The 23,198-nt window shown below is 37.2% G+C and overlaps 2 protein-coding genes and 1 long non-coding RNA gene across 4 annotated transcripts; 1 reads left to right on the forward strand and 2 right to left on the reverse strand.

The window, feature by feature from the left end:
• Nucleotides 1-815: 815 nt before the first annotated feature.
• LOC140008559 (uncharacterized) lies at nucleotides 816-8,167 on the reverse strand. 2 transcript variants are annotated; one of them, XR_011816025.1, is made up of 3 exons: nucleotides 7,772-8,089; nucleotides 6,052-6,111; nucleotides 816-2,555 (listed from the first exon to the last, which is right to left on the reverse strand). It is a non-coding gene; the product is annotated as an uncharacterized lncRNA (long non-coding RNA). The 2 variants fall into 2 exon arrangements; XR_011816024.1 differs by having other exon boundaries at nucleotides 816-6,111; nucleotides 7,772-8,167.
• A 2,439-nt stretch (nucleotides 8,168-10,606) lies between these two features.
• Nucleotides 10,607-12,743, reverse strand: LOC113693165 (uncharacterized). Its single transcript, XM_027211738.1, has 4 exons — nucleotides 11,974-12,743; nucleotides 11,394-11,872; nucleotides 10,974-11,114; nucleotides 10,607-10,695 (listed from the first exon to the last, which is right to left on the reverse strand). The coding sequence occupies exons 1-4, from the start codon at nucleotides 12,741-12,743 to the stop codon at nucleotides 10,607-10,609; spliced, it is 1,479 nt and encodes a 492-aa protein (XP_027067539.1).
• A 7,126-nt stretch (nucleotides 12,744-19,869) lies between these two features.
• On the forward strand, nucleotides 19,870-21,277 carry LOC113693166 (uncharacterized). The gene is made up of 4 exons (XM_027211739.1): nucleotides 19,870-19,917; nucleotides 20,029-20,164; nucleotides 20,647-20,913; nucleotides 20,982-21,277. The coding sequence occupies exons 1-4, from the start codon at nucleotides 19,870-19,872 to the stop codon at nucleotides 21,275-21,277; spliced, it is 747 nt and encodes a 248-aa protein (XP_027067540.1).
• Nucleotides 21,278-23,198: the final 1,921 nt, after the last annotated feature.

Consider the following 23,198-nt stretch of genomic DNA (forward strand, 5'->3'; position numbering starts at 1 on the left):
TACTTTCAGTCAATCCCTCTTCTCAATAGTAAACTTTCACACTCAAATTGTTCAAAACATGTGATTAATGACATTCAAGACATACATCTCGAATAAGTTAAACAAAATAAAATAAATAAGTTGCCTAAGTCCTTGCCACCCCGCACCAATAATGATGAAGATGACAATGAAGTTTTCCTGAAATAGAAAAGAAAAAGAACAAGATTCACGTGGTTTGGTCAGTTAAATCTAAGTTTATAGGTGGATAAGATTAATGTTTCACCATCATGAAAAAGGATAACATGTGTAGGAGAATATTCTAAAGGACCCAAGGTAGAAAGACGATTTTCAAAAAATAAACTAGATATATAAAAGGGATGAAATTCATGAAAGTATGTATGCCATAAAGACAATCACTTTTTAAGATTTTTTTATATATATATTTGAACTATTTATGTATTAACAAATAACATTTTTATCATATTGATTACTTGTATATTTACACTTGTATGATAAAGTCCCTAGAATAAACTTAATCAATGAAATCGTAAGTGTTATGATGGTGAGGTTCATTTGATTAAATATAAAGTTTATTCTTAAATATCTCTAGTCAAAGTATTTACAAGAACGGGACATTGTTAATATTATTAAACTAGCATATACTATGCCGTTTCCATTAAGGAAGTAGTAGACCTCATCTACTATATTATGTAAGACACATAAAATAGAATATGGGTGCTTGATAGTATAATCCAATTCCCTAGATTGATCTGTGTTAGAGATTTCTTTTGTGCTAAAAGAATTAATCTCTAGATGATGTTTTACATAAGTGAGTCTTGGGTTTAAAGTTATCATTGTGACAACCCGGCCTTCTCCTAGGGCATACCCTAGAAGTTAGCGGACTGTCTGTCTGGCTCTCGTCAGGACTCATTTATTTATATTAACTTCAGAGATAACATTTCTCATTAATCATCCAAACATCCATTCTTAATAGTTCTTAATAACACAAAAGCTTCGTCCACTACAAATTAAACAAGTAAATCATCCAAATGTTCATTCTTAAGTACATCACCCAAGTACATCACCAACTAGTGTAAAATATAAATCTAGCCATTAAGAGATGCAAAATGTAGGTCTTATCATCAATATATAACATTAGACCTCCCAAAACACTCTAACTCTACTTGATCGTCCTTCAAACTTCAGCTCTTGTAAGAAAAACAAAGCTACAAAGTTGAGCTAACGCTCAGTGAGGTTTCCATGCAAGCAACAATCAATAAACATTTAAACTAGATAAGCCAGTAGCAAAATTAAGCAATTAAAGAACACTTCACTGAATCAAGTAGAGAGCACTTCACTAAATAATGACTTTTAAAAGGATACGGTGCTCGCATTAGAGCCACTTCAAAGTACTACACACTCCACCAACTCCTCCTTATAACCTCCAAAACAATAAACACTTCCCTCACTTAGATGGCCATATCTGTGACGCCCCCACTTCTCCCTAAGGCATACCAAAGGGTATCCGCGGGACGCCTGCCCAACTCTCGCCAGGATTCAAGCAATCTACGTTCAAGCTTATAACGGTACTAGACATCACATCCAGATAAAATAAATGCAATTAGTGCGGAAGCGTTCAAGGTTAACAATATTTAACAATCACCCAATCCATACAGCGGGGTCCATGATGCATCCTAAAATATACAGTAGTCCAAAATATCTAGTCAATAGAATTGAAATTCTATTACAAAAGTCTATAAAAGTACACAAAATAGAATTTCCTCCGAGTCTCATTCCAAACCCAATCCTTTTAAGGAAAACAAATCTACAGGGTGAGCAAAATGCTCGTGAGGCCAAGGACACACATGCAGGCATGTTGTTCAAGTAACACTCCCAATTTAACAAGTCGAGCAATAATATTTCAATAATAACAATTCACGTTAGAAAAGTAAACAGAAACAATTCAAGAATATATGAGCTCTCAGGAGCTATTTTTCACTTGTACGATCACGAACCTCTACGAGTTGACACTCCGTCAATCGGGTAGGTTTAGTCCGTAGAAGCTTCACTTACACTTTTCCCTTTCACCTTACATACCACACCGGGCCCGCAATACATTTATAAGGCAATACTCTACGAGTATGCCAAACAAGACCTCTCAATAGGTCAAGCTTATGTGATCTCATGGTTCACTAAGGAGCCCGACCAAGCCAATGCCAGCTCGAGTCCAAGGTTATCCAGTGAGATTTGGGCGTCCCCTTCTTATCACTTAAGAGTCAAGGAGGTTTACTCCAACGACTTATGCAGCCGTAGCATAAATAATCACTTAAATTCACTTAACAAGTCACTTCAAGAATTACAAGCACTTCATGTCATGAGATTCAAATACATTACACTTAAATGAGGACGAGTGTGATAAAGTACACACTCGACTCGGCATTTCTAAAATATTCATTTATCAAAAGCAATTAACACGTTTCATACTCTTGACACTCACCGATACAAGAACAAGGAAGAAACGTCACTGGAAGTTCAGACGTTCACTGTGGGATCCTCTTGAAGGTTCTCGTGCGAGCCTGAGCAAATGATAACGAATTATCACTTAGAACCCCCATCTATAATAGAGGATTGCACATAGGTACAATCTAGAAATACCGCGAAAGGAGTCTTAAGTTCTTGTAAATTGAGGCTCAAAGGTGGGGTTCTAAAACACCAATGAAAACTGATTTTTATCTTTAAAATTATTGGATGGAAACAAGTAGGTATGATACCATGTAAGTAGATTTTCAAACGAGCAATCGAAGACAAAGTAAAACTGTACATGTCACTATCCGGCCGAATTTTCAGCTGGATTCAAGGCAGAGGCGAAGCTAATTTTTTTCAAATTCCACCACCAATCCGGCCAACTATCCAGCCAAGAACTGGCTGGATATACAGTCGGATTCTGCGAAAATGTTTCTCGCGCGAAAATTTTTCAGAAGGCTAAGAATTATCGGATTCGAAGGCATTCTTTGAAAAATCATAACCCACTCTCTATAAATTCAAAATTGGAAAATTTGGTACCGTTGGAAACCACTTCCAAAGTGCTAAGAGTTTCTAGAAGACACCTTTCCATGAATCCAAGTGGAGGGTACCCAAAAATTAGCTCAAAGTTGCTGTTTTGGGCATTGAAGGCAGGTTTAGGTTGGTTTTTGACCAACTTTGAAAATTCGGCAAAATTCACTCACTTTGAACTAGCCTTCAAAATTTGGTACTCTGCTAGAGTTGCAATCCAAGTTAAAAACAAAATAAGTGGAGTGAGAATTGAAGTTTTGAGCACCAAGATATGGTGACCCAAAGTTACCAAAATCTCCTTGTTAAACAAGGGTTTTCCAAGTTCAAGTCATGAACTTTGGAAGTTTAGTTGAGCAATGAAACGGCCTCGGAATAGCACCAAAATTAGCAGTATAATACTAGCATATAAGGACTACTTCTCTGTAAAATTTCATAGAAAAATATGTACGGGAAATCGGTTAACGAAACCATTAAAATCACAAGAAATCCTAAGGCTAAGCTGCCTTTGAACTTCCGTTTTGCTGTTTTCGAACATTTGGCCAACAAACATCTCAACCATGGTCCATTCCAATAGGTAATGTCTAAAATATGCCCAAGGTACATTTGATAGGTGATTTACACCAAGAAGTTTTGGATAACAAATCCCAAAGCAACGTTAGTTTCAAATCTGTCCAAATGCATGGTTTTCCTACACAAAACCAGTTTCGAATTTTGACCATAAATCACTCAATTCAACTCGGAATTGAGCGTGGTTGGTGGCGTTGGAAAATAAATTCATAAGGCTACATTTTCCTAGATGAAACCATTTTCAAAATCCATCCATAACTAGTTCATACATGAGCATCAAGTCGCAGTTCATAATCTGCCTTCCAGTGACAAATGAAACAGGACAGAAAGTTTCAAACGAATGGTTTGGCTCACTCGAGTGGAACCAGAATGTGTATTTTATACCAAATGAAATCTGAGAATGTCTAGTTTTCAGTGCCGCAAACAGTACTCGATTCCGACATCGGAGCGATGAATTATAGCCGAAACAAGATGACTGTCTGGGTAGTGACGGGAATCATTTTCCAGTTTTCTCAACTTTGGAAATCACTTCATTTAACCAACCAAACCATGTTATTTTTCCGTGAATCTTTTTACGCAATCGAAATAACATGTAAACAACATAAACAAGCCATTAGATCCTCAAAATTTCGAACCAAAGTGCTCTAACAAGGCAGGGCAAAACGGTCACTTTTGATCAATGCACCATCCTTGAGTTTCTATCAACAACCCAACATTAATCCACTAGTTTAAGCACTAAATAAAGATTATTACCATCAAAACACCACAAATCAGTCCATATATCCAAGGTGGGAGTTCATAGAGCCCACTCACCAATTTTACAACAATTTAAAGCTACCCACGAGAATCCAAGAGCTCATGAGTGTAATCTAACTTCCACAAATCAAGAATTGAGAGGTTGATCGTTCATTACCTATTTGGATGACTCAAACAGAAATTTTCGGCCCAAATAAGCTCAAGAAAACCGTGGAGTTGAGGCTCTTTTTCTAGCTTGAGTTGCGCTCCAAGTGTTTAGCAAAGTGTAGTTAAAATTTGGGGTAATTTGGTGGAGATTTGAAGTAGTTTGGTGCAAGATGGAGTGAAAAGATGAAGAAGCATTTTGGTCTTCTTCTTTCCCTTGCTGTTCGGTTGTGTTGAGGTGAGAAATAGAGAGTGTTTGCTGATGGTGAGGCTTCCGTGAGAAGCTTAGCAATTGTGGGTTTCAAGTGTACAAAAGTAAACTCTCCAATAGTGCGCGTACGCACGCGTTTTGTACTCGATTTCTCTTAAATTTGTTACACTAGTGCACTAAACCTATAATGCACTTACATTCATATCATCATCACTCTTAGTAGTCCCAAAGTAAACATCTAAGGTCCTTCAATTAATCGTGCGCGTAAAAACGCGTATTTCCAATTTAAGCGCGATAACGCGAAATCTCTAAAAAAATTTTATAATGATAATATTACTAACTAATATTTGAGTGCTTAAACATAAAATACCTAATTTAGGACTAATGTACATGTCTCCAATTTTTCCAAACTTATTGTATTCTCGATTCAATTATTTACTCCAATCGCGTATTCACTATTTTCACTTAACGAGTCTTCAGAAATTAAATTTTGAAACGAGTCACTTTAAAAATATAACTAAGCCATAGATCCCTTTAATTAGGTCTAAAAAGGTTAGAAAATAATATTTGGGGCAATTGGCCAAATAAATAATTAAATGAGCTAGAATTTGGAGTTTAAAAATAGGTAAATTTTTGTGAGTCTTTACATGAATCGAATATTAATTCCTCAATGAACCTTTCTTAATCTACCATTGATCATTCTTAACTCTCTAATATTAAAACATTCCCAATTCAAGTATAGCCTCGAAAGACGTGCACTCATTGTTCCGAACTAAACGAATTCTTGAAAAGTAAATTTTCCAACAAAACGCTTTAAAAATATCAAAAGAGGCGTAATCCATATGAATGGATTTTAAATAGTCAAAATAAATAATTCGAAGAAAATGAATAAATAAATATTTAAGTAAACTTGTAATATTCGATAAATAAGAAAATTTTCGGGTCCTCACAATATCAATATCAGTGATCTTTCTACTCCGTGGTAATACTCGAGCATACCAATACACTTACCCAAAGCTACCGTCCTATCCGACCAAGCCCTTTTGCTGGCTCGAATAGTCCATTGAACAAAGGGTTTTAGGGCCCAATTCAGCCGGTATGATAAAGTACACACACGGCTTACAGTCATGCACACTTATAATAACATTTAGCCAATTACCAAACTTTAAACTCAATTAAGTCGAGTGCGATAAAATACACCATCGACTTAGAAGGCGAGGGACAATTGAGATATACTTTACAATGAATCACTTAGTAATATTTCATAATAAGCACATTTATCACATAATTCCACTTAAGTAAACATAAACAGTTAAACACATAAATTCGGAAACACTCACCAAATATCCAAATAAATTACTCTTGAGCCTCAAGTTTGTTTCCTGGCTCACAGCTATTCCCTGAGATAAGTGTATAAGTCCAAAGTAAATATAAAATTTGTAGATATTCATTTATTATTTATTACCCTATTATCGGAACTATTAAAATCAAGTTTGACTTTAAAATATAATATATTCAATATTTATTCTACATTTTATTTCGAAGCTTATTGACTTTATCATTTTAACTAAGAAATATACATATTTTTCAAGATTATAATTTATAAATATTTAAATTAGGATTAAACCATTTTCTACTTTATATCCTAAGGTTAAAGTAAATAAACTTTTCATCCTTCCCTTTTTAATCCAAACCAATTCTAAGCTGCCTATGATTTGAGTTTTGTAGTAACTCATTAGTTTTCTAGTTTTAATTTTCTTAAATGCTCATAAGCGTAGTTTTTACAACCAATTAGCTAGAATTCAAGATTTCATAGAAGTTTCATTTTTCTCTTCATCCGATCCCATAACAGGATTTCAGCTCAAATGTTCCTAAACCTATAATAAACTTCACCTTTTAATTGCTTAAACTTTAGTCACCTAATAAACATTCCATTCATGGTGATTACCTCATAATTTCCGCATGTTGACTGACCATATCATATTCAAGATCTGTCATCTACAATGACAACCATTAACTAAGCTTTCTAGCAATGTATCAGTCCAATATTCAGTATATTTCCCTTAAATCTTTCCTTTCACTCTCATGTCCCAACTAGCCAGGTTAATTACATTTATTAAGCTACAAAGTAGCCTTGTACATAACGTGGAAAATTTTGCAGCTAACTTAGAGGATAAGACTGTTCTACTCTTCCTTCTGTCTCTCGGTCATGAGGTAATTCAACAGCACATCTCATTGCTTCCCTCCTCATTTGTTTTAGTTTAACTCTACTTACTGAACCAGCCGTAGACATTAAACAACAAAGCAACCTTAGTTCTACCTGTGGAAGTTCACAGAGCCAGAAATTAAAAAAAAGGCTGCTCTACAAGCTGATTTCCTTCGCTTTTTTTTTTTCTATCATAGCAGATTGTACCAGCTTCCTTTTGTCAAATTTTAGTTAAGCTTCCTGAAGTTTTCTGATTTCCAAGGCACCTATCTGTTAAGGTAAAGAATTAACATATCTCATGCGGTTGTTAGTAAGTGTTTCCAACATATTAACAACAAGTTGCATATTCTGTTTCATTTCCTCGGCCAACCTATCTGCAGTAAATTGAAGGAAATCTGCAGTAAATTGAACTCATTCTTCCTTCAATGTTCATTTTAGTTTCCACTTGTTTCTGTCATGCTCGATGAAGTTAAGATGCTTTACAATACATTACAGCTTAATACGAAATTTAAAACTAAACTTTGCAGAAGACAGCTAGAGTTTCTTCACTTCTTCTCTCTCGGATGAAGCTATAAGGATTCTAGCAGGTTTCTTTCTTTGTTTTCAACTCAAAGTTTCAACTTTCACAAGTTTCTATAGCTAAAATTCACTTAATGCCTTCCATTTTTCCATTGATAACAAGCTGCAATTCATTTAGCCATCTCTCGGTTCCCACAGATTCAGTCCAGCTTCAATTTTATTCCTTCATCAGATTTTTCCTCAGTTAAAACTTATTTTTCCTTGCTAAAAACTAACATGCAGCCCATATATTCAGTTATACACTGTAAATAAAAGAAGGTTACAAAGAGTTTTACCTTTTTCCTTTAAGTTTTAACGGTTACAGACTGCTCCTAATCTTAGCCTCGGTTCCTCAACTCTTGCACCAGCTATATCTCCCTTCCTTGCATTTGTTGGTTTGTTCGTTTATGTTTAGCAGCTGATGGAGTTAATCAGCTTCCTCTCCTCACCTCTAATTCCACTCCTCGGTTGGTTTGAGAAAGAAAGAATGAAATAAAGAAGGAAAGAAAGAAAAGTAAGGAGCTGCCTGGTTCCAGTGCACAAATGAAATTCTTAGCTTCTCTCTTTCGGTCACTGCTTACTCAGCAATGAAATTCCTGGCAGCTGTCTAAATAAGAGTCACTCACCGCCCCAAACTAGCAGCCAAATTCTACGCATTTTCCTTTCCACCGTTTGAACTTAGCGGATGGTTATCTAGCTTTCAGTCGGTTCCAATCTCTCCAAGCATCTCCTCTCTCGGTTCTTGTTTTGTCAAAATTCTAGTAGCTTGTTCCTTAATTGCATGGTAGTTTAACCGAATCTCCAAGATTGGTTCAGTCCTTTAGTTTTAGTTCATTTCTTTGCTACGAGTCCATAATTTTATTGTCTCATACATTGATTCCAAATTTCGTTTATTCTAATTTGTATGTACCTTGGAAAATTTTCTGGTCTAATAAAATTTCACACATTTGACTTTAAGGAAAATTAAGTAGTCATGTAACTTATTTAACTATATAATATATTCAAATGGCTCAAATTACAATATGCATATCATATGTTTATTTGATTCATATAATTTTTTTTTACACCATTCTAGGATATTTCTTTTTTTTTTTTTTTGACAAATGATAATATTTTTATAGATATTAACACTTGATAGTACAAGGGCTAATTACAAAAAGGGGTAACTACCCCCATATCTTTCCTAGCTAAAGCTGAAAGCCAAGTTGGGAATGTACCTTCCCATTCAAAACTTCTAGTTGCCTTGACTGCGAATTGAGCCAATTCATGGCTACAACTATTAGCAGTTCTGGGAACAAAAGAGAAAGTGCAACTTTCAAATCTTTTCTTCAGGACATCAATGTCATCCAGGAGTGTTTGGAGTCTACATTCCTGAACATTGTCCGTATTGATGAGACTCACAACATACTTACAGTCATATTGGACTTCTTTGTTTGTCCATCCTGCACCTTGAGCCATTTCCAGCCCACCTCTGATTTCTAGAGTTTCCTCTGTGGCTGCTTCCCCTTTCCTCCTCTCAGTAATTCCCTTCGCTTTCACTATCGCCCCGTACTAGTTCCTTACAATGATCCCCAATCCTGATCTGACCATTTTAGCTGAAATTGCTACGTCCGTGTTGATCATCATTGTTCCTTCCTTAGGAGGCTCCCATCGCTGCTGGACCTGTCTTTCCATTTCTAGACCTGAATTTGCTCGTGTCTGATTCATACGCTGCCTCATACTCGATCCATTCCTGCTGTGCCTTGTCTATTATTGCTTTTGCATCCACTAACTCACTCTGGAATGTTAACTTGTTTCTCGCTTTCCAGATTTGCCATAAGAGGTTCACCGTAAGCCTGATTCTATCTACTCCTTGTGTCTCCTTTGCTGATTGCGTTACAACTTCCCACCATCTCCACAAGTTACCTTGTAGTGCAACTAAGCCCTCCCACCTTACAGGAGCTAACTTCCATATCATTTTAGCTTTTGGGCAGAAGAAGAAAATGTGCTCAATGGTTTCCATTTCCTCCCCACAGCAGTGACATATCATGTTACTGATTCCAAATCTCTTGTAGAGAGCTTCATTTGTGGCCATTCCATTTTGCAGACATCTCCATAAAAAATGTTTAGGCTCCACAATCTTTTCCATACTGTGTGCTTTCTAATTTCCCAGCTGGTTTCCGGATCAGATGCAAGTCTTCGATTCATCATTTCACTTTGCTCCTTTGCAACAACATATCCAATTTTCACAGTGTAAATCCCAGACTTGCTATAATTCCAAAACAATCTGTCTTTTCTATCATATAAACTAAGCAGGATATTAATAATGTGATCCACATCAACAACATTAAACCAGTGCTTCAAGAGATCATTCTTCCACTTTCCTCCCTCTATTAGCTCGTGGACAAACTCAAGTTGACATCCTATTGGTTTAACTATTGTTACTCTTCCATCAACCAGGCCAGGTATCCATCTATCATGCCAAATTTTCATTGACCTTCCATCTCCCACTCTCTTCCATAGCCCTTGTTGAAGTAGTTCTCCCCCTTTATGCATGCTTTTCCAACACCAAGAAGCATTGTTAGGTGGTTGTTGTCCTAACCAGTCATCCTCTTTCATATACTTAGCCTTCAGGACTTTGCTTACTAACAAATTTGGATTGGTAACAATTCTTCAAATTTGTTTTGCAAGCAGAGCCATATTGGAGGCTTCCAGGTCTCTAAAACCCATCCCCCCTTTCCCTTTGACCTCTGAAAGTTTACTCCACCTAACCCAATGTACTTTTTTTTTAGATTCCCCACCACCCCACCAGTACCTTGCGATTCTAGCACTAATGGCTTTGCACAAACCTTTGGTATTATTTTAGAGCAGGACATAATGTGTGTAGGCATAGCTATAATGACTGATTTGATCAAAACCTCTTTGCCTCCTTGGCTAAGCAACTTTTGTTTCCATCCTTGAAGTTTACTACTAATGTTACTCATCAAATACCCAAAAATCTGGTTTTTAGCTCTCCCAATGGTCATCGGAAGACCTAGATATTTACCACTAAGAGCTTCCCTCATATTGTCCAACACCTCACTAATTTCCCCTCTAAGCATCATGGGAGTATTTCTAGTAAAAAACATGGTAGATTTGTCAAAATTTACCACCTATCCAGTTGTTTTGCCGTAAAGCTGAATTATCTCCTTGATCTTCTGAGCCTCTTGTTTGCTAGCTTTACAACACAAGAGGGAGTCATCTGCAAAAAATAAATGAGACACCATGGGCTGTCTTTGCAGATTTTTATACTAGTTAGATGCTTATTATCCACAGCTTTCTTGAGTAAATTTGAGAGCCCTTCAATACATATGATAAACAAATAAGGAGATAGAGGATCTCCTTGTCTAATCCCTCTGGAAGGTTTGACACATCGAACCTTTTGTCCATTCAAATTAAAGGAGTAAGAAACAGTGGAAATACAAGTCATGATCCATTGAACAAAAGTAGGACAAAAACCCATGTGCATCATAATTCTACCAAGAAATTTCCACTCCACTCTATCATGAGCTTTAGACATATCAAGCTTAATGGTCATGAAGCCTACTTTGCCAAATCTCTTGCTTTTCAGAAAATGTAAAAGTTCATGAGCAATGATAACAATGTCAAGAATTTGTCTACCTGGAACAAAAGCAAATTGAGATGGACTAATGCAGTGCTTAAGAACTTTTTTCAGTCTATTAGCCAACAGCTTGGAAATGGTTTTGTACAAAACATTGCATAGACTAATAGGTCTGAAATTAGTTAGCATCACAGGGTTATCAACCTTGGGGATTAGGGAAATGATGGTCTCATTAATAGACTTAAGGAGATTACCCGTATGAAAAAAGCTAGTAATGGCATTGACAATATCAACTTTGATTATGCTCCAGTATGTTTGAAAAAAACACGGGGACATACCATCAACTCCAGGAGCTTTGTTAGGAAACATAGAGAAAATGCCTTGTTTGATCTCCAACTCGTCCACAGGTTTAATCAACTGTGCATTCATGAGATTGGAAATAGTGCACGGTATGCCTTGTAGCACTTCATCAAATTCTGTTGGGTTATTAGAGGTGAAGAGCTCCTTATAGTGTGTACACAATTCTTCCTCAATTTCCTGGTCACTCCTACACCACTCCCCATCAGTTTTCTGGAGGATGCTGATCCTGTTTCGTTTCCTTTTAGCCATGACACTTTGGTGAAAGTAAGCAGTGTTTTTGTCCCCCTCCTCGAGCCATCTACTTCTTGATTTCTGGCTCCAGTATAGCTTCTCATCCTTATAGGCTTTGCTTAACTGACGCTTCAAGGTTGTAATGACTCCCTTATTGCACTCTCTTGTTGCCTTTAGTTGCTCCTTTATCTCCTGGATTTTTGCCTTTGCATTACCTTTGGCTGTCCTGTTCCAATCGATCAATGCTAATCTGCACTTCTTAATTCTTCTCACTACTTTAAACATTCTGGATCCATGTTGTTCTCTGCCCCAAGCTGTTTTAATTACCATTTCAGATGCTTTGTCTTTTGCCCATCTTTGGTCGAAGAAAAACCTTCTTTTACCTCTCCTTTGTTGCGGGTTTGTGTCCACCATAAGGAGGCAATGATCAGATGCCTCTTTTCAATATGCTCGCAAGTCACATTTTCATGTAACTGCATCCATCCAACACTCCCTAAACATCTGTCCAACCTCTCCTTTACCTCCCCCTTCCCGTCCCATGTATTACTCCATGTCCAAGGGACCCCTACAAATCCTATATCCACCAGCTCATTCCCAGAAATGAAGTTATTAAAGTCCCTAAAGCTACCTTCGGATCTTTCTCTCCCTCCCCATTTCTCTCCATTAGAGGAAATATCATTAAAATCACCCATAACAGCCCATTTCTCACCCCATTCCCTCTTTTTTTCCTCTATTGTTTTCCATTGATGTTTCCTAACTCTATCCTCCGTACTTGCATAAATTCCTACCAGCCACCAGTCATCATTTGTTTCCTTCTCTACTACTATCGCTGCAATGTACCAGTCAGAACCTTGTACACCCAGCAGTACCACATCCTCCTTCCAAAACAAAGCTAACCCCCCAGCTCTTCCTTTAGGATTCACAACAAATCTATTCTCAAAATTAACTCTTTTTTGAACTTGTTTCATATATCTTTCCTGGTTTTTTGTTTCACACAAAAACATGATATTAGGAAAGTGGAGGTGAAGTACCTCCTTCAGTTGGGAAATTGTCAAGGGGCCTCCTGCACCTTGACAATTCCACACCGCCACCTTCATTGTGTTGGTGGAGGCATTACGAGACTAGCCTCCAATTCCCCTCCCTGTTGGGCAGCATTTCTGTCCCTTTTTACTAGCTTTTGTTTTGAACCTTCTTCAAAGTCCTCCTCCATGAGATCCAGCTCTTGTTTATCATCCTACATTTTTCTTTTTTCTCCAAACCTGCTCACTTATCCCACTATCTGTTATGTCTCTTAAAGGTATTCTTTTATTCCGCAAACTCCTCCTCCATTTCCCCCTTGTTTGCTTTCATTAACTGGTGATAAGCACCCATTCTTTCCAGTTTCAATAGCATGAATTATCATACCCCCTTTTTCAGTTTTGTCCTTCACCTCCTTCTCTGGAGAAATCTCGACCACCATGTCCACTAGACTATGATCGTCCTTCCTGTTCTTGCTTGTCCCCAGGTCTACTATCACCTTACATATTTCTATGTTTTCCTTTTCTCTTGACTCTTTCCCCTCTAAATGTTTTTCCACTCTTTTTTCCAGCTCATTGTTTTCTCTCAGAATCTCTCTCCCTTTCTTCTCAATTACTTCCTTTTTCTGGTCACTATTCTTACCCACCTCATCACTCCCTCTACTACCTATATCAACCATTCCCCCAGAACCTTTCTCCCTAGCTGCTCCAGCCTTAATTCCAGATTCTTTGTTCCCCACAAATACCACCATACCCCTTTGTTTTACCTCTATTTCCATCCCTTTGTAAACTCTCAAGGGAGATGCCATAATGTTCCCTGCTCTAATCCAAGCACCATATTGACCTTCCCTACCAAACTGTCCATCCTTCCTTTCCCCATTACAGGACTTGTCCCCGTGGCCTATTATCCCACAATTATAGCAAAAGTCCGGACATCGCTCATATTTAAACTCCACCTAGGTGTTCACTCCTTCCAACATCACCAAGGTTCCTCTCGGAAAAGGTTGAAGTACATCAACCTCTGCCATTATCTTCATATGCCTGCCTTCTTCCCCCCTCCCCGGTGGACAAATTACCTCTCTTACTGATCTAAAGAGTTTCCCTAACTTAAAACCCACTGTTCTACACAACCAGTGGACTGGAAGATTCCAGATCTGTACCCATATGTAAGCATATCTAAAGCAGTGGAGCTTTCTTTCACAACCTATCTCCCATTCTTTTATCACTAGAACCTGATTGTCCAGAATCCACGGCCCTCCCACCAGCACTTTTTCATGGTCATCTTCATTTTCAAACTGGAATTGAAAGAGGTTAGGTCCTAGCTCAGTTATAGCCATGTTTCTGGGATACCCCCAAACATGGTTGGTAAAGTTTTTAAACCCTATCAAATGTGCCACCTTATCACCTATCACCCTTCCAACTAGGCTCCTACTACATTCTTGCATACCCTCTTTAACATCATTTGAACAGAGATCTACCACTTCCAGCTCCGTTGTAGAGAGCTCGAATTTGCCGAAAGCACGAGCTAACTCCTTCTCCATCTACTAGAAATCTAGCTACTTGACACCACCTTTGTACTATTTCCTTTCGCAGAACTCCAGTTGCATAAACCTGCAAAACAGAGTAGAAGAACACAAGGTACGGGAAAGCTTAGGAAACCAAGTACAGGTTGAAAAACCAAACAAGACCTCTACCCAACCCACTCAGATTCTTCTTACACACATACCGACATCCTCTACGGTTAGCATCCTTCTATAGTTCCCGGGATCATGACCATTTTCACACCAGAAAATTAGAGGCATTTAATTTAACCATTTATTTGTTTTATATAATATTTCTAATGATAAGTTAAATATAATGAAATAAATTCAAAGTATGCACATAAATTTCCGAGTTCTCACAATCATGGTACCTTGAGTATGGATAGTTGTACTTTATTTGTAATATGATTGCTCCCGTACAAGAGAATCCTCACATCATTAGCATACAGGTATGTATTTGAAGTATGGAAAGATAGTGAATAATTTTTAAAAATTTAACACCTCTTATGAAAGTGGAGTTATCTCATTAATGGCTACTTAATTATAAAATATAGCTCAAGTAATCATAATACTAAGTGAATGAGTCTTAGGGCCCATTTGGAGTTACAGTGCTTTTGGTAAACAAGTACTTTTAGGTGTTAAAAGTACTTTTAAAGTGTTTGGTTAACATCATCCCATAAAATTAGGAGTAGAGCTTTTGGTGTTAAAAACATTGTTAGCAAAAGCTCAAATTTGGTGCTTTTAGAGTAACTTTTGTGATTTAAAAAATAAAATATCAAATTTAATCATTTTATCCGATATTATGAATCAAATAAAGAGATAAACACTTACAAAAATTTTCAAATTATACATTATCCAATAAAATAAGTATTTATTGAATTATGTCTCCAAACAATATATTTAAAAGTACTTAAGTAGTTCAAAAGTACTTTTATTAAAAGCTCTACTAGGGAAATACTTTTCAATAAGCTACTACTACCCCCAAATGGGCCTTTAGAAAGGTGTTTTTAAGTACTTGATCTTTTCGAGTTATATTTTGGTGCCAAAAAGAACATTTATCGCATAATGGAATTGGCATGACTCATTCCATGTTTAATGTGAGATAAGTATATTAAAAGAATATTGATTACATGGTAAATGCTCATTAAAAGGTCAAGTATTCACTTGACTTTTCTAATTCTTATTAAAAGGTAAAATTAAGAGGATTTTTAATTTATGTAATTTTTATTAATTAAGAACTATGACTCATTCTTATTGTCAACGTGTTTGAGAACCTAACAGGCCATACACATTAAGAATTCCTTTAGGTGGATCAAATGAATTTCAAGTAGAGATTTGAAAGACAAATTCTATAACTTATAATTTAATTTGTGAGACAAATTAAACTTGAGGGACTAATGTTGCAATTGTAGTTGAGTCTTCCAATACAAGGAGTTGAATTGGGGTAAGGAAACCAATTCTTTAGGAATTTAGTTTTTGGTTTTCCATTAGAATTGGGTCAACCTCTTTATTTATATATACCCTCTTAAACTTTTGCTAGTTAGACAAGTTCCACACACAAATTGGTGAGATTTTTGCAGGAAATTTTGAAAGAAAAATAGGTCATAATTTCCACTAGAAAGGAAAGGAAAAATTGGTCCTTTTCTCTCTCTCTTGGTTGAAACCCTAATTGTGAATTAGGGCAAATTTTTCTCTTCCATCTTTTGTGTATGATTGTCTAAGAATCAGGTAGCACTAAATCTAGCAAAAGCTAATTCGACCTTAGAGGTTCTAGCTAAAGAGTTAGTGTGGATCACCTTTAGAGGCCAATCATATGAGTAGTTACGTGGATCTCTCGCCACCCTCTGCAACAAACGCTCCTATTGTTTGTTTGTTTCTTCATTAATTGAGATAACATACTCAAATACCCTTCTAGTTGCATGTGATTTATCAAGGCTAAATGTCCTTTGAGGAATAAAAAATTTTAATCTTTCGCTGCTTTTATGCCTATGATTCCTTACAATTCGCTCATTAAGTTCTCTGGTTTGGAGATCCTAAATCTCTTTAAAGGCCATTTTTTGGTAGGAAACATTTCCAACTTCGAAGCCATTAAAAGTGTTAAGTTTGAAAATCTTATAGCTAAAATTCCATAACAAAAAAGTTAGGCTCAGATGATATCCATTCAATTTGATTATTCATTTTGATTTGGGTGGATAACTATGCACTGTGGAGGATGATAAGCCATCCACCTTGTCTATGTTGGAAATTTATATGATCTCAAAGAAAAATTATGAGTAATCAAAAGTGTTTTTATGTGTCCGATGTCTTAAACAACTTGAAGTACCTTACGATTAATTAAACTCATCAAGCATGAAGTTAATAAAATATATAAAAGAAAAAAATTGAAAATTGCTAAGAAACAAACACACACACATGTGTGTGTTTGTGTGTGTATGTGTATATATTCTTTCAATTCAGTGAATTAATTGAGCTAACAATTTTCCAATCAACCCATAAAAGTCATTCAATAGTCTAATGGTATCCAATCATATAAATCCGCAAAAGTCATTCCAAATAAACTTTAACAATTATCCCAAAAGCAACAAACCCGAGGTCTTAATAGAATTACATTTAGAGTCAAGTAACCATGCAATCATAAGAAAAGGGGAAAAAAGTCAAGGCAATCGCTCCTATAGTAGGTAATCCTCCTTCTTCTCCCCCTAAAAAATCTAGCCATTTTCCTATGCATTTGCCTAATTATTGCTAGTGCATCCAATTAGATTGGATACTACAATATTGTACAAGTGTGAGGATCATTTTTCACAAGATTCTTTTTAGTGGACAACTAGGTAATGACTCTCAGGAAGCTGGTTAAGTTTTTCCATGAAATGTTTGAATTATGGAACATCAGGTGAAAAGTACTTGCAAAGTGGTAGGCATTTTTCTTTCCCTCTGGGAAATTGTTCAAGCATGTCTCTCAAGGCATCTAAAGCCAAGTTTGCAATTTCTCTAAGGTTGTCAATGGTTGAGTTTGAGATAGTAGGTGGAATGTTGGCAAAATAAACCAAATCTAAAAGTTTCTATTTATTTATTTGCTAGTTTTATTGGAATCAGATTTTTAGTAGTTGTGTTAATTAGGAGTTTGTGTTTTATTTGATAATTTTTCTGTAAGTGATTTCTTATTTTGTAAGTCTTAGAAGTTATAATTAGGGATTAGTTGAGGTATTTTTGAGAGTCCAAGAGAGTCTAAGAGCATCTATAAGTTTTTATAGTAGTGTGACTTTCTTCTGTCGTTTGAGATTTCAATAATAGTGTGAATTATTTATTTTCTTCTCTCTCACATAAATATTTTGAGTGATGATTTTATCCTTTCAATTCAACCCTACATGTTTTGACTATTATTGGAACCCTAAATTTTGAGTTCAACATGGAAGAGGCTGTGGTGATGGTTGTTTTTAAGGTATTGCTCGATCAACCTTGCCACCACCTTTTCTCGCTTCTCAAAAATTTAACAAATTATTAGAGATTCAATCCTAACAAATTGGCATCAGAGTTGGGCAATCTTGATTAATTTCTTATTTCTAGTATGACAACAAAAAATGTTATATCCAAATTTTTTAGCAGAGTACTAAACTTTGCGCTATGGCCCCTTAAGACGCAAGCAATATTGATTCAGAATGGATTGAATTCACTACCCAAAAAGCACTATTACTGGTGATTTTGTTCTTTAACAAGGCTAGGAACTATTAGAAAAAGTGTTATTTTCATGACGAATTATAGGTCTTCAATTAAAAAAGATAATATTTAACAAATTTAGATTGTCATAAAAAAATGCACTTAGTTGTCACAAGAAATTGAAACTTTGCACTTTCCAATTTGAGCTAGATATCAGGAATTGTATACTTCCAAACATTTTATTTTTTAAAAATTTTGCTAATTAATCAACTTACAGTGATGAGAATGCTATCATGAATACTACAAAAAGTTCCTAATATGTCATCACAAAATGTATAGTTCCCTTCTTATTTTGCTGGGAATGAAAAATGCACGAGAATGATATGAAGTTTATCAACTCTTTTTTTTCATGTAACTATGATGTTTAATCCTTATTCTCATGCATATACTTTTTTCTGTAAATGTAGTACTATGCGTTGTTGATACTTATAATGAGATCAAGAAAAGAAAAGGCTAATTGCAAAACGCCTTGATTCTTTGTAAATCAATTCAAAGAACATGTCCTTGGTCCGTTAAGCAAGTATTTCAAAGAGCCCTGCCAAGCAAGTATTTGATCGTCTGCAATTCCAAGTTAGCAATTGCAGCCAATTGATCCACTAATTGATGCCGATCCTGCTTTTCCTTTCTTACTAAAGTAAGTAATTTTGTTGAAACGAAGATCAATTCATCAAAAGTGGGTACATGGCTTCATCTATTCAACTCTGCACGTCAACTGCTTGATGAAATACCCAGCCGAATTTGAAGTTGGATTCTTCACTTATTCTTCAAAGAAGCTACCTGTGGTAATTTAATTTAGCCCAAAGCAGAATTTCTTTCCAAGTAAGATCGATGATAGTGGTTAGGAAGATAGACTGCACGCCAACTGTTTGACGAAAGATCCTGCCCAATTTGAAGTTTCTTATACCACTTTGATGATTCATGGCTGCCCTTCACTCCTTGGCTGAAAGGCAAAGTATGTCCCTATCACCGAAAAAATCCTTCTCCCAACTCTTCTCACAGCCAGCAAGGTCCACTATCCAAATTCGGCCGACGACATTGTACAAGGGTGAGGCTGCGGTTGTTTTCTCTAGAGAAGATGCGGACAGGCTTGCGGCACCGTTTTGGTAGGCTTTGGTTGGGAAATTCTCTCATGGACAACCTACTTTAGAAGAAATTTGCAAGTTCTTTGCAACGTTAAATCTAAGAGATCACGTTTCTATTGGGTTGATGGACTATAGACATGTTTTGATTAAGTGTTCAGCTGAGGTACATTTTAACAGGATTTGGATGAGAGGGGTTTGGCAATTGGGAAAATTTCCGATGCGAGTATTTCGTTGGACTAGAGAATTCCACATGCATAAAGAATCGTCTCTGGTTTCGGTTTGGGTGAATCTACCGACTCTGCCAATACATTACTTTAATAAACATTCTTTGTTTTCCATTTTATTTCCAGTCAGCAGACCTTTATTTCTGGATTCGGCTACGGCTGCTGGCGCAAGGCCTAGTGTGGCTAGGGTGTGCGTGGAGGTTGATGTGGTGAACCCAGTTGTTTCGAGAGTATGGGTAGCCGTCGAAGGGGAAACAGGTTTTTGGCAAAGAATTGTGATAGAAGATATGCTGTCGTATTGCTCCACTTGTTGCCGTTTGGGTCACTCACCTAAGGAATGTAAGAAGAGCTTGTCTGAATTTACGTCTCGGCATCAAGCTCATCAGCACATGCGTTTGCAGTGCTATGCTCAGGTGGTTGCTCCTGTGTGCAATCCATCTGTTAATGGGAATAAGGAAAATGATGCTATCGCAACTACTCCTATGAAGGATGGCTCCAAGGCTTCGGAAATAGGACAGCAGTTGCAGTGAAAGGGACAAATCTTACTGGGTCGGATGTGCTAGGTGCCACAATCGATCGGCAGGAGGCTGACCATAGGCAGGAGGCTGACCATAGTTGTTCCGATGATATTGCACTTGTTGCTATGATGGGTGGAGAAACTGAGACATTGGCTTCTGCTAGATATGGATATCAGGTTACATGTGATGGGGCAGAGGGGTCTTTGGGAGGGGAGAAACACAAAATTCATGCATAGCTGGTGACTGAAAAGGGGCATGATTATGATGAAAATCTGGCTTTATCAAAGCAATTTTTGGCCGAGAAACAGCAGCTATGGCTGAGAGAACTGTGTTGGAAAGCTTTTTCTATCAATTTGCATGGGAAGGAGGATGGGGTTCACAGAGATTATGAGGAGATTGAAGTTGGTTTGTCAAACATTGCAGGCAATTTATCTCCGAGAATGGTTGTCCAATAAGCAAGAGTGATGAAGTCGTCAGTGTCGGCTTTGAACATTGATCAATCTGTGGTGACGGCACAAGATTTCAAACAAGCAAGGGGGACAGGTGTGCGTACTCATTTTCCGTCTGATAGACAACTACGGTCTACTACATCATCCCAAAATTCTTTCCAGGTTTTTCTCATGATAAATGGCATCTTTTGGAATATTAGAGGGGTGGCTAAAGCCCCTAATCTAAAAAGATTGATCAAATTAATAAGGTTACAGCATATTAGTTTGTTGTGATTTGTGAGCCAAAGTTAGATGTGTTTAAAATTGAGTCCATTCGGTTACGTTTATTATTTGATTTTGTGTGTGTCAATCGTTCGGCTGACATTTGGGTTTTCTATAGTAGTCCTTTTGTGTGTTTGATTGTTGGTAGTTCAGATCAGTATATATCTATCTCTGTTCAATATCCGCTACTACCAGGTTCAATCATCATGTCATTTGTTCATGCAAAGTGCACAATAGAGGAGCGGAGATACTTATGGAGCAACTTATTAGCTAATAAGCCTAATTCTCATCCATGGTACATTGGGGGTGATTTTAATGTCATAACGGCGCCGCATGAAAAACGTGGGGGTCGTCCATTTGCTGTAGATGAGGGAATGGAATTGGTGTCATTCATGGAAGAGGCTGGGGTTCTTGATGTAGGTTTTTCAGGATCTAGCTTCACATGGTGCAATAATCGGAGAGGTAGAGTTAGAATTTTGAAGAGGTTAGATGGACTTCTAATCAATGGGGCATGTTTGGACTTTCCGCAGCCATTTCCGTTACTCATTTGGTAAGACATCCCTCGGATCAAGCACCATTGAAGATTTCGTTTGTATCTCGGTTAGATAATAAGCAACGGCCTTTCCGTTTCTTGAATGTCTGGACGGCTAAACCAGAACTTTTGGAGGTGATTAGAAATGCCTGGGATCAAGAAATTAGTGGTTCTACCTTCCGGGTTCTATGCTCTAAATTATTGGCAACGAGGAGGGCTATTCAAGCTTGGAACAAGTACAGTTTTGGAAATATTTCGAAGCTGTTCAAAAGGCGAAAGTTGCGGTACAACTAGCAGTGGAAGTAGCTGATCAAAATGATACCGAGGAGAGCCAAGTTGCGCTCATGAAGGCTTAGGCGGAATTACGCTATGCTTTATCCATAGAAGGGCAGTTTTGGAGCCAAAAAGCTTGAGTCAAATGGTTTTGTCATGAAGATCGTAAATCAAGGTATTTTCATACGATGGTGAAATAGCTACGGGTTCAAGGAATGATACATAGAATAAAAAATTCCAATGGTGTTTGGGTGGATGAAGATGCTGATATAGCAGGTGAGGCAATAACATATTTCTCTAATCTTTTCTCGAGACCTTCAGTGGCTGCTTTCGATATGTTGCATCTCATTCCACCCACGATTTTGAGGGAGGATAATAGGATGTTGGAAGTGATTCCTTTTATAGAGGAGGTTCATCAAGTGGTGAGATCAATGGATGGAGACAATGCACCTGGTCCGGATGGATTCACGGGTACATTTTATACCTTTGCGTGGAAAGTTATTGCTCAGGATGTCTACAATGTTGTAGTCAATTTCTTTTGTAAAGCATAGTCGCCTCGGTTCATCACTTCTACCTCCATTGTGCTGATTCCTAAGGTTTCAAACCCCAAGATTTTTTCCAATTTAGGTCAATTAGCCTATGCAACTTTATTAACAAGTTGTTATTCAGAATCTTAGCTGATAGAGTGGCTGGTGTTTTCCCAAGGATAATTTCCCCCAGCAAACAGATTTTGTGAAGGGCAGGAATATAACAGAAAATTACTTGCTAGCTTAAGAGATCGTGTTGGGTATAGGCAAAAAATCTAGAGATGGCAATATTATCCTGAAATTAGATATGTCTAAAACTTATGTAGTGTCTTAGAGCCATATTATTAGTGTTCTGCAGAAGTTTGGCTTCGAGGAGCGATTCATAGATCTGGTATGGCGGTTACTATCTAACGTTTGGTTCTCGGTTATTATTAATGGGTCTTCACATGGTTTCTTTAAATCTACAAGAAGTTTATGGCAGGGTGATCCATTATCGCCGGCGCTATTTATTATAGGTGCTGAGGTTATGTCAAGAGGTTTGAATAGCCTCATAGTCAAATCGGATTTCTTAGGATTCAAAGTCCCCCATGGGTGCCCTTCTATAACTCATTTGGCTTTCGTGAATGATGTGCTTATATTTACGAATGGCTCCTCCTCCTCTTTGAAGGACATTATGCAGGTATTAGAAATGTATTAAAGATGCTCGGGGCAACTGATAAATATTCAAAAAATTTGTTATTTGGTTCACCCAACATTGTCACCGACTAGAAGACGGGTAATTGAACGTGTCATCGGATTTGCTTAGCAGTCCTTCCCTATACGTTATTTAGGGTTTTCGCTATATTTTGGGAGGTATAAATCGGCTTATTTTGGGGAAATGTGTCAATCTATTCTAGGAAAGATTTTGTCATGAAAATCAAAGCTACTGTCCTCTGGAGGCAAGATAATTTTAATCAAGCACGTGTTGGCATCAATGCCAGTGCAGTTGTTGTCAGTTGCTGTGATACCTACTGCCCTTTTTAACATTATAGAAAAGGCTTGCTCGGCATTCCTCTGGGGGTCTACATCTGAAGAGTCGAAGTTTTATTGAATACGGTGGTCTCGACTTCGCTATTCGGTTGACGAAAGGGGCATGGGATTCAGGAAACTTACGGACATTTATACAGCTTTCTCTTGTAAACTATGATAGAGCTTCCGAACTCAATCGTCGTTATGGGCGACTTTCATGCAAGCAAAGTACTGCAGAATGATCCACCCCTGTCAGGCATCATTAAGGTTAACAAACTCGGCAGTCTGGCGAAGAATGTTAAACGTGAGCCGCCAAGTGGAGCTATCTATGGTATGGTTAGTCCATGACGGGTCGTGTCATTTTTGGTACGACAATTGGTTGGTCACTGGTGCATTATTTCATAGAG

The sequence above is a fragment of the Coffea arabica genome, chromosome 6c (genome assembly GCF_036785885.1).
Source record: "Coffea arabica cultivar ET-39 chromosome 6c, Coffea Arabica ET-39 HiFi, whole genome shotgun sequence".
Classification (NCBI taxonomy): Eukaryota; Viridiplantae; Streptophyta; class Magnoliopsida; order Gentianales; family Rubiaceae; genus Coffea; species Coffea arabica.

What these genes read in the sequence shown, in the direction of transcription:
- LOC113693165 (XM_027211738.1), bottom strand. Translation starts at nt 12,743, where the DNA reads ATGAAGGTGGCGGTGTGGAATTGTCAAGGTGCAGGAGGCCCCTTGACA. An exon ending in CAAAGCTCCTGGAGTTGATG is followed by an intron (nt 11,115 to 11,393) that starts GTATGTCCCCGT and finishes CTTTTGTTCCAG; the next exon opens with GTAGACAAATTCTTGACATT. An exon ending in AGTGGAGTGGAAATTTCTTG is followed by an intron (nt 10,696 to 10,973) that starts GTAGAATTATGA and finishes TATTTTTTGCAG; the next exon opens with ATGACTCCCTCTTGTGTTGT.
- LOC113693166 (XM_027211739.1), top strand. Translation starts at nt 19,870, where the DNA reads ATGGGTGGAGAAACTGAGACATTGGCTTCTGCTAGATATGGATATCAG. An exon ending in CTGCTAGATATGGATATCAG is followed by an intron (nt 19,918 to 20,028) that starts GTTACATGTGAT and finishes GCTTTATCAAAG; the next exon opens with CAATTTTTGGCCGAGAAACA. An exon ending in TGGTTTGTCAAACATTGCAG is followed by an intron (nt 20,165 to 20,646) that starts GCAATTTATCTC and finishes CGCTACTACCAG; the next exon opens with GTTCAATCATCATGTCATTT.